The 9667-nt window shown below is 48.7% G+C and overlaps 1 protein-coding gene and 1 long non-coding RNA gene across 4 annotated transcripts in view; one reads left to right on the top strand and one right to left on the bottom strand.

Annotated features, from left to right (window-relative positions):
- Tab1 (TGF-beta activated kinase 1 (MAP3K7) binding protein 1) overlaps positions 1–5630 on the bottom strand; it is a 35552-nt gene extending 29922 nt beyond the window's left edge. For both annotated transcript variants that reach the window (XM_037197677.1, XM_028871174.2), the window contains exon 1: positions 5370–5630. In XM_037197677.1, coding sequence (XP_037053572.1) covers positions 5370–5615 — 246 coding nt within the window. In that variant the 5' untranslated portion in view covers positions 5616–5630. The remainder of the gene's footprint in view (positions 1–5369) is intronic.
- LOC119086377 lies at positions 5190–8231 on the top strand. 2 transcript variants are annotated; one of them, XR_005089648.1, is made up of 3 exons: positions 5190–5355; positions 5507–6852; positions 7340–8231. It is a non-coding gene; the product is annotated as an uncharacterized LOC119086377 (long non-coding RNA). The 2 variants fall into 2 exon arrangements; XR_005089649.1 differs by lacking the exon at positions 5190–5355 and having other exon boundaries at positions 5461–5545; positions 6602–6852.
- The last annotated feature ends 1436 nt before the right edge of the window (positions 8232–9667 follow it).

Here is a 9667-nt window from a genome sequence, read left to right as displayed (position 1 = left end):
GGACCTCGTTCCTGATGGCTGGTGAACCTAACCAACTTGGCTCTCCACCACCACCTCCCGCCACCCCAGTGTCTGGGGATGGACCCCAAGGCCTTGTGCACACCAGGCAAATACTCTTCCACTGAGCTATATCATCAGCCCTGGATTTTTTCTCTTCTTCCTAAATAGATGTTTTCATTTCAGTGGACAAATTTGTTTAGCGACAAGGTCTCATATAGCCTGACCTTTTTGCTTCTGCCTCCCAAGTGCTAGGATTACAGGCTGGTGCCATCAAGCTCAGTTTAATGAGGTGCTGGGAATCAAACCCAAACACTCTACCAATGGAGTACACGCGCCAGCCCAGTACTTATTTAAGGTACCCAGAAAAAAAATATCTAGGTAGCACCTGTGATTTAGTAAATATAATTGCTCAGGACAAATCTAAGTCTAAAAAACAATTTCAGGTTGATATTCTTTTCTTTCTTTCTTTTTTTTTAAAGATTTATTTATTTATTATGTATACAGTGTTCTGTCTGCATGTATCCCTGCAAGCCAGAAGAGGGCACCAGATCTCATTACAGATGGTTGTGAGCCACCAGGTGGTTGCTGGGAATTGAACTCAGGACCTTTGGAAGAACAAGCAGTGCTCTTAACCTCTGAGCCATCTCTCCAGCCCCGATATTCTTTTCTTTTTTAAACTCTATATCTGTATGAGACATCATCTTACTATGTTGCCAAGGTTGGCTTCAGACACCTGGTCTCAAGTGACTCAGAACTTCCAACTCAGCCTCTGAGAGGCCGGTAGTACAGTCGTGTGCCACAGTGACAACCCAAACCCTCAGTTCTCTTGCCCCAAAGGCCTTCCTGTTCCAGGGCTCCTTACTCCACGTATGGCACAGGTGATGCTCAAACAGCACCTTGGAGTCTTTGGCTCTTCTCCATAGGCCACGCACCTCACAGGCAACTCATCCACCAGCAACTGTCAGCGGTCTCCAAAAGGCAGCCACACTGATATTTCCCACCCACTCTATCATCCTGGGCAAACCAATGTCCTCTCACACCAGCCAGATGTTCAGCAGGGCCCAGGCTTCCCCTCTTACCACTCAAACCCAGGAGGATTTCTTCTCTAATCAAAAATGGGATGTCATCAGGCCCCTGCTGAAACCCCTCAGAAACTTCCCGTCGTGTGCAGAATCTGAAGGCTGTGGCAGCAGTCACTAAGCCAATAGTGCCTTTAGACCATGGTTATCATTTCCCCAAGGGTTCCAGCCACACTGGCCTCTTCGGGGACTCCTGAAAATGGCAGGTTCTCCAACACTTTATCCTCTCCCACATCCCCACCTCTACCTCCACAAATGTTGAAATATTATCCCTACCACCCTGTTGGAAACAGCCCCTGCCCTTCTGCTTCTGGACTTTAGGGTGCACTAGATACTATAAATTATACGTACTCTGTGTCCCCTGTTTGCCACCTGGCTCCTTCACTAGAATATCAGCTTCATGAGGACAGTGTCCCCAGCACCTGCACGATGCCTGCCACAGGAGGGACCTCAGACACTTCAGGGCATCACTCTGGGCAGCACTAAGGCAGAAGTTGGTGGTTGAGGGCAGAGGGCACAAAGCCCTTGTACTCACAGATGAGCACTAGGGAGACCAGGAATGTTAAGCACGCACGGTTGTCTCTTCACTGGAAGGGCTGGATACCAGTTTCTGCCTGAAGAGCTGAGAATGGATGTGGTTGAGAGCCTGGTGATCTGTGTTGTGTGTAGGGCCAGGCCACAGCTCAATCTCCAGACTACTGTTTATCCCAGACTCCTCCTCCCTAGACCTTTATCCTGGGCACTGTTCCTCAGTCAGCAGAACTAATTCTCACGGCCTCTGCAAAGAGTTCTAGGGACGTAGTCACTCCTTGAGCATTACTGAGAGAACTGTCACGGGGAAACTTTTGTCCAAAGTGGAACTGTACTTAAATATGTCTAAAATAAATTGCTCAGTGTCAGACTCTAGAAGTTTGAACCAGCACCAGTAACTAAAACATGCTGAAGCGGAATTCCTTCTCGCTTTGCTCACTCAGATGGTAACTCTGCCGGCCCTGGCGCCTGCAGAGCCCCCACAGCTGAGGGTAACCAAACTTGAAGAGTATTGTGACGGTTCATTTAATAGTATCAATTCTCGGGGCAGCCCTTCTGGACTGGGGAAACTGCTTTAAGGGACTTGGTTTTTTCAGGCCACAAGGGCTGGGTTTCTCTTTTCTTTCTTTTTTTGTTTTTTGAAACAAGGTTTCTCTGTGTAACAGTCCTGGCTATCCTGGAACTCATTTTGTAGACCAGGCGGGCCTCGAATTTACAGAGATCTGCCTGCTTCTGCCTCCCAAGTGCTGGGATTAAAGGCAAGCACCACCACCATCCAGCCAGGCTGGGTTTTTCTAAAGCAGCTTTTTCTCAACCTGTGGGTCTCGCCCCACTGTGGGTCTAACAGTGGTTGCATATTAGATATTTACATTAAGATTTATTGGCTGGGCAGTGGTGGCTCACGCCTTTAATCCCAGCACTCGGGAGGCAGAGGTGGGCGGATCTCTGAGTTCCAGGACAGCCTGGTCTCCAAATTGAGTTCCAGGAAAGGTGCAAAGCTACACAGAGAAACCCTATCTTGAAAGAAAGAAAAAAAAAAAAAAAAAAGATTTATAATAGTAGCAAAATTATAGTTATGAAGTAGCAATGAAATAATTTTATGGTTGGAGATCACCAAAACATAAGGAACTGTATTAAAGGGTCACAAAATTAGGAAGGCTGAGAACCACTGGTTTAAAGTTTCCTTTACTCAGTGTGGTGATGCAGGTATTTAACCCCATCACTCCAGAAGCAGAGGCAAGCAGGTCTCTGAGTTCAAAGCCAGCTTGATCTACATAGTGAATTAGAGGCTAGTCAGTGCTACATCACTATGTTGGAGTCTCAAAACAAACAACCAAAGAAACAAATTCTGTACTAGAGGGATGGTTTGGTAGTTAGGAGCACTTGCTTCTCTTCCAGAAGACCCAGGTTTAGTTCCCAGCACCACATGGTGACCTACAACTGTCTAACTTCAGTTCCAGAGAACCTGGTGCCTCCTTCTGGCCTCCACAGGCACCAGGCACGCACCTAGAACACTTACATGCAGGCAAAATAATTGTACACATAGAATTTTTGAAAAATTAATTTAGCCGGGCGGCGGTGGTGCACAGCTTTAATCCCAGTACTTGGGGGGCAGAGGCAGACAGATCTCTGTGAGTTCAAGGCCAGCCTCGTCTACAAGGTGAGTTCCAGGATGGCTAGGGCTACACAGAGAAACCCTGTCTCAAATAATAATCAATTAATTAAAAACAAACGAAATACACATACACAAAGTTATCCAAAAAAAAAAAAAAAAAAAAAAACAAACAAACCCAAAAAACACTCTTTTCTTCAAAAGACCTTTTAAAGTACCACACTGCCAAGAGAGGGTAGGTAAAATCCCTTAGCATACCTTTCTGCCACTCTACCAACATGCCAAATATGAGCCCATTGCCAGCCTATCCCACAAGCCTCACTACCTCTCAACACACAGATATAGCACTGAGCTGTATCTGACCACAAAGGGTTATACAGACACCTCACACATATTAAACCTGCATTCCCTTCAGGTGTCCGTCCTCCCCCATCTTGCAAAAGCAGCATCCTTTAAAGCCTCTTGGGCTCTCTGCTGCCTGTCCAGGGCTCCTGACGGAAGTCCACACTGACTATACCTTACCCACTGTGCTATGGCATATGCTCCTGTTCCCAAGCTGGGCTGAGAACACAGTGAGCATGCGCACCTGCTGATGCATCTTCCCACGACCAAGGCCCAAGGGCCGCCGCAGACCAGCCGCTTTCCAGGCCATCTGCAGAACACAGGTGTTGGAACTGCTCTCACCAGATTCAGGACAAAGGACAGGTCAACAAGCCCTAGTATCCGGCCTGGCCTGGACACTAAGATACCCTTGAGGATAGCAGTTAACTTTGCCTGCCCCTTACTTTGCATCAAGATACTATGTGTGAAAAGCTATCCACTCCCCACCCACCTTTTTTAAGTCCACCAGCATGCATAGAACACATTCTGGTGCTGGGAAAAGTCTACCTTCTATCTGACTGGAGTTGTTTGGGCTCCATCACATCGAGAAGACAGAGAAGCGATTTGACCCAGGGGACTATTCTCTCCGTGACACGCACCATTTACTTTTTTTTTTTTCCAGCCCCTCTTTCTCTTGGGACCACAACCTACCAGTGTTCCCGGGATGCTTTCTACAATGGAGACATTTATCCAAGGGCCTTGCCCTCAGGGACCCAACAAAGCAGACAGCCAGACTTCCCCGCTTCCGGTTTTACAAAGGCCTACACAGGCATACAATAGTAAAGGTCATCCCCCTCCCTCCACTTCTCACGCTTCTGACCCGGACCTGGAGTGCCGTTTCCCCCCATCCTTGTAAAGCCAAGGCCTAGTTCCAGACCAATTTTCTCCTGATGTTACAAACACCGACCAAGCAAGCGCCTAGCATGCAAGAATGGTCAGTGGTGGAGTCAACACGCTAAGCAAGGGGTCACACGTCCCTGCCTTCAAGGAATCCACATTCTAGTTCAGGAGGCACAGACCAGAGACATCGACTCGGGGGATCAGCGTCCTGGCCGATCCAAAGATCTGTGCTGCTACCATGCATGTGTTAACTGTGTCCACGTGCGGGAAAGATGCAGGGGCGGGAGGACTGCATCAAACCCTGGAGGTCCAGACTACCGTCGAGGGGTGGCACTCTCACCTTACAGAAAGGACCCTGAGTGAGGCCAAGGGGATCTGGTGAATTGGGAGGCAGAACCGCTTCTTTGAGTAACCTAAAGCTTGGGAGGCATTTCTAAAAGCAGACTGGTTTTAATCCTGCCTCTGCCGTTCACCAGCTGCGTGGCCTCGGTTTCCTCCTCTGTAGGAAAAGAAGGTAACTATTGGACCGCGCTGTCTCCTGCTGTGGCTGCGAAGTTTCTGAGCGGGAGGCGGTCAACACAATGCCCGAGCTACGGCCCGCCTTACATAACCGGGGCTATTTATTATTAGCCGTGCCCGCGCTCCGGATGGGCCGCTCGGCGGAGCCACGTCCCCTTCCGGCTCCAGGACGCTCCCACTGCACAGGACCCCGGCGCCCTTGACCCCCCGAAGGCCCGGCCCGCAGCGCGCACGCGCAGAGCAGGCGAGGCGCCAGCCTCCCACGGGCTGCGGGCGCGCTGCCGACACCCACGGATCGCTGGGGCGAGGAGGTCCACACCCTGCCATCTAAAGAGAACCGCTCTTGCACCGAGGACACCCCCGAGCTCCCAACCCTCCCAGCCCGGAGAGCGGGTCGGTTTCCTCACACTCTGGAGCAGGCTCATCCTCTGCGCCGCCATCTTGGAGGACCCCGCGGCGCGGCAGTCTCTCCCAGCAGCGGAATGGGTGGCTAGAGCGGCCCCGCCGACGGCGTCCCAACATGCCCCCCCCCATTTATCCACAGCGCCCCCTGCGGAGCGGAGGAGGTGCAGCAGAAGAGCGTGTACGCAGGCGCGGTTTTCTACTCTCGTCCGTCCCCCAGCGGAAAGAACGCGAAGCACCTTCGCAGTCATTCTTATTCCTTGGGGTCGTTATGTGTGCGCTTTCTCCAGGATTCTTTTCTGTGGGGATCCTATTTAAGGCCCTTTGTCGGGGAGGGGGCAGGGGAGAGCGAATGATTCAGTCTACAAGAGCCTTGGGTGACTGCTTGACCTTATAGTGGAGGCCACACGAAGCCAAACTAGTTGGCCTTAGCGTTGGGGAAAACTGCAATTCCGAATAGTTGTAAATGCTCAGGAGTGAAGTTCATGGACAGTGGCAATGGGAGTGTGGCGTCAGCCGGCACCTGACAGGTCCTGCTGGTCCTCAAAGCAGGAGTTATGTTTGTTCCAGAGCGGTGCAGAAGCTGGACGTGGAGAGTCGAGTCATACCTGTAATCCCAGAATTTAGGAGGCTGAGGCAGGAGGATAACAAGTTGGAGGGTAGGTAGCCTGGGTTAGTTCTGGAAGGGATTGACAAATAGGCTGCCGAAGCTAAGACATGAAAAATAAGGTCATTCAGCTGAGCCAGCTCAGGGCCCCGAAACAAGGTGTAAAGATAATGGTGAGTTGACATTCAAGACATACAGATAGTGACAGTGATCGAACCCAGATGGGCCAGCTCAGGAGGCCAACAACGGGATGTAAAGAATGAGGCGTGACAGTGGTGGACCTTAACCAGGTCAGATCGAAGCAACCTTAGGGGACTTCCTCTCCAGGACAGCAGAGGTCTGTTACCCTCTCCCCTAGTGAACTTTTCAATTTTAAGGCTACTTTAAGCCTCAGACATATTCTTGCATCTCATACATCTAGGCAGAGTGAATTCTGGGAAAACGGGCTCCTTTCGTGGAAATGCCCGCCCTAGGGAAGGGATAAGGGGCAGAGGTATGTAAGCATCTGGCCTGCTAAGATCGACCAGGACAGTTGATGCTTGGGTTCACTTGCTCTTTCTCTTACATTCTTCCTTGCTTGCTCTAATTAAATTTGAATACTATGTTCTGCCTGAATTCTTCTTTCTCTAGAGCATAAGAAGCAACTGGACAGACAACAAAGGAAACTGGAGACCTCCCTGTAACAACTACATAACAAGAGCCTGACTCAAAACCAGTCACGGCAGAAGCACAGGGCCCGAGGCTGAGACAGATGGAGGAGGAATGAAGAGAATGTGGCTGCAGGCTGTTGGTGGTGGTCACTTGGAGGTCCAATGGAAAGTTACTGGGTTGTGCAGGGTATGGTGGTCCATGCCATTAATTCCAGGCCATGGGAGGCAGAGGTAGGCAACTCGGAGAGTTTAAAGCTAGCCTGATCTACATAGTGAATTCCAAGACAGTCAGAGCTATATATAAAGAGACTCTGTCTCCCAAAAAAAAAAAAAAGGACAAAAAGAAGTTACTGGTTGCTAAGCCAGCTCCTGACGTGGTCCCATTGGTTCTCTGACTACTGAGAACAGAGTAAAGTTTTATGGAAACTGAATGGGGACAAAAAGGTCAAGCAAAAAGTCTATTGTAGGCGATCAATGATAGTGGTTGACTTGGCTGGTGCTAGAGGGTGGATTTTATTTAAGGTATAAAAATCACTGGGGCTTGGGTACTTGTGTACTCTAAAAGTTCGGTTCTTGGAAATGTAAACATAAAACTCAACTAGTACTTGGTCATGGTCATTGAGGTAGGGTCTTTGAGGCATGGATGCATTAGGATTAAATGAGGTCAGGGCCCCATGATGAAATTTGTAGAAACCAGATAACACACTTACTCCTTCAGGTGATGCTCCGCCATGTCATGATGAAGCAGGAAGGCATCAGACACAGGTGCAGTCTCTTGGACTGCCCAGCCTCTAGAGCTTCGAGCCAAACACAAGTTCTATTTTTTATATCTTATCCAGTCTCACCAGGCATGGTGAACACTTGCCTGTAACCCCATCCCTTGAGAAGAAGAGACAAGAGGATCAGAAGTTCGATACCAGCCTGGACTACATGACACCCTATTTCAGTAAATAAATAATCCAGTATCAAGTATTAAAGTGTTAAATTAACAGGAAAAGGCCTAAGGCAGTGTGATGGGAAGAGGTGTCAGAGATCCCTGCAGATTTTTCGCAGGAGCAGGCGGGATTATGGGGAGAGAGAAGGGAGTGAGCTCCATTCTAGCACGCTGAGTTTGCTGTGTTTGGGAGATGAGAAGTCAATAGGAGGCTAGAGCTCAGAACAGAAGCTGGGCCTGCAAAAACAACACAGATCCTGCAGCTGAAGGGGCAGGGTGGCAAGGGTGGGCAGGGTCCAAGGAGGAGTGAGCAACAGTGTGAGAACTTTGGGAGAGATTTGATTGGCAGATAACTCCATTCAATTTAGAAGCCCTGAGCTGAGATCGTTCAGGTAGAATAGTGTGAGTTGCAGTGCCTGGAAGACTGGCTGAGAATAGAGACATGGGAGACCACAGAGTAGACGGTTCTTGAGAATTTGTGGATGGTGAATACGAGACAGAGAAGGAATCGTGGGATTGAAGGGGGACTTTATTTATTTATTTATTTATTTACTTACTTATTTATTTCCCCCCAAGACAGGGCTCTGTAGAGCCCTGGCTGTGTTTCACTGTGTCGACCAGGCTGGCCTCGAATCCAGAGATCCACCTGCCCCTGCCTCTGTCTCCTAAATACTGGGATTAAATGTGGACACCACCACACCCAGCTTATATTTGCTTGTTTGGTTGGTTTTGATCCTAGGTTTTCTTTTTCTTTTTCTTTTCTTTTTTTTTTTTTTTTTTTTTTTTTTTTTTTTTGGTTTTTCAAGACAGGGTTTTTCTGTGTAGCTTTGCGCCTTTTCCTGGAACTCACTTTGTAGCCCAGGCTGGCCTCGAACTCACAGAGATCCGCCTGTCTCTGCCTCCCACGTGCTGGGATTAAAGGCGTGCGCTACCACAGTCCAGCTCTTTTTTTAAAAGATTTTTTATTTATCATGTACACAGTGTTCTGCCTGCATGTATCCCTGCAGGCCAGAAGAGGGCACCAGATCTCATTACAGATGGTTGTGAACCACCAAGTGGTTGCTAGGAATTGAACTCAGGACCTCTGGAAGAGCAGCCAGTGTTGTTAACCTCTGAACCATCTCTCGAGCCCCCATCCTAGGTTTTCTCAAGGCTTAGCAAATGTTTGCAACATCAAATTAATTAAAGGCGCAAGCAGAGAGGAATCATCAGTATGTTGACAAATGAAGGAAACTGAGGCCTGCCAGTCTCATGGTCCCCAAATGATTAAGTGCACAGCTCGGAATACAGCTTGGAGCTCCCCACAATCATCTCTGTTTCTCCAGAGATGGTGAAGATAACCCTGGACTCAGCATGGCACTTGAGAGAATGAGCATTAAGTCAGCACCTTCTGTTTGCTGGGTTCTGAGCTTCCAAAGACTGGATGACTCATATAAGGAGGTCTGCTGACCCTCTGTATGCCTATAAGCCATGCTCTAAAGTGGGTCTTGTTTTCCCCGGGACAAACTGATGTATCTCACTTATCAGTTCAAGATAAGCTTCTGCAGTTGCTGGTCCTGAGAACCTTTTAAGGCTGGCTCACGGTCTTATCATGGGTATCCAGATGGGCAGGCTGCCTTTGGGTGCACACATTTTCTAGAACATCCAATAACTGCATGGTGACCTCCCCACCCCTGACAGCACACAAAGCAGGCAGCCTTGCATCAAGTCTGACCTCCTGGGATCAGAGGGGGGGTGTTGTAGGATATTATTTTAAGATGTGTTACATTTGTTTATGTGGTGGAACGTTTGTTTGATGATGCAAAGATGTGTGGCATTCTTTTGTGTTGCATTTGTTTAACTCGGTGAAGCTGTGTTACTTTGCCTGTCTGAATACCTGATGGTCTAATAAAGAACTGAATGGCCAATAGCGAGGCAGGAGAAAGGATAGGCAGGGCTGGCAGGCAGAGAGAATAAATAGAAGGGAAAATATGGGAAGAAAAGAAGGAGAGGAGGACTTCAGGGGCCAGTCACCCAGCCACCCAGCTATACATCAAGTCATGGAGTAAATAATGAAAAGTACAGAAATAGCCCAAAGGCAAAAGGTAGATTGGCTAATTTAAAGTTAAGAAA

This window comes from Peromyscus leucopus, chromosome 20 (assembly GCF_004664715.2).
Source record: "Peromyscus leucopus breed LL Stock chromosome 20, UCI_PerLeu_2.1, whole genome shotgun sequence".
Classification (NCBI taxonomy): domain Eukaryota; kingdom Metazoa; phylum Chordata; class Mammalia; order Rodentia; family Cricetidae; genus Peromyscus; species Peromyscus leucopus.
This window is presented reverse-complemented; position numbering and strand designations above follow the sequence as displayed.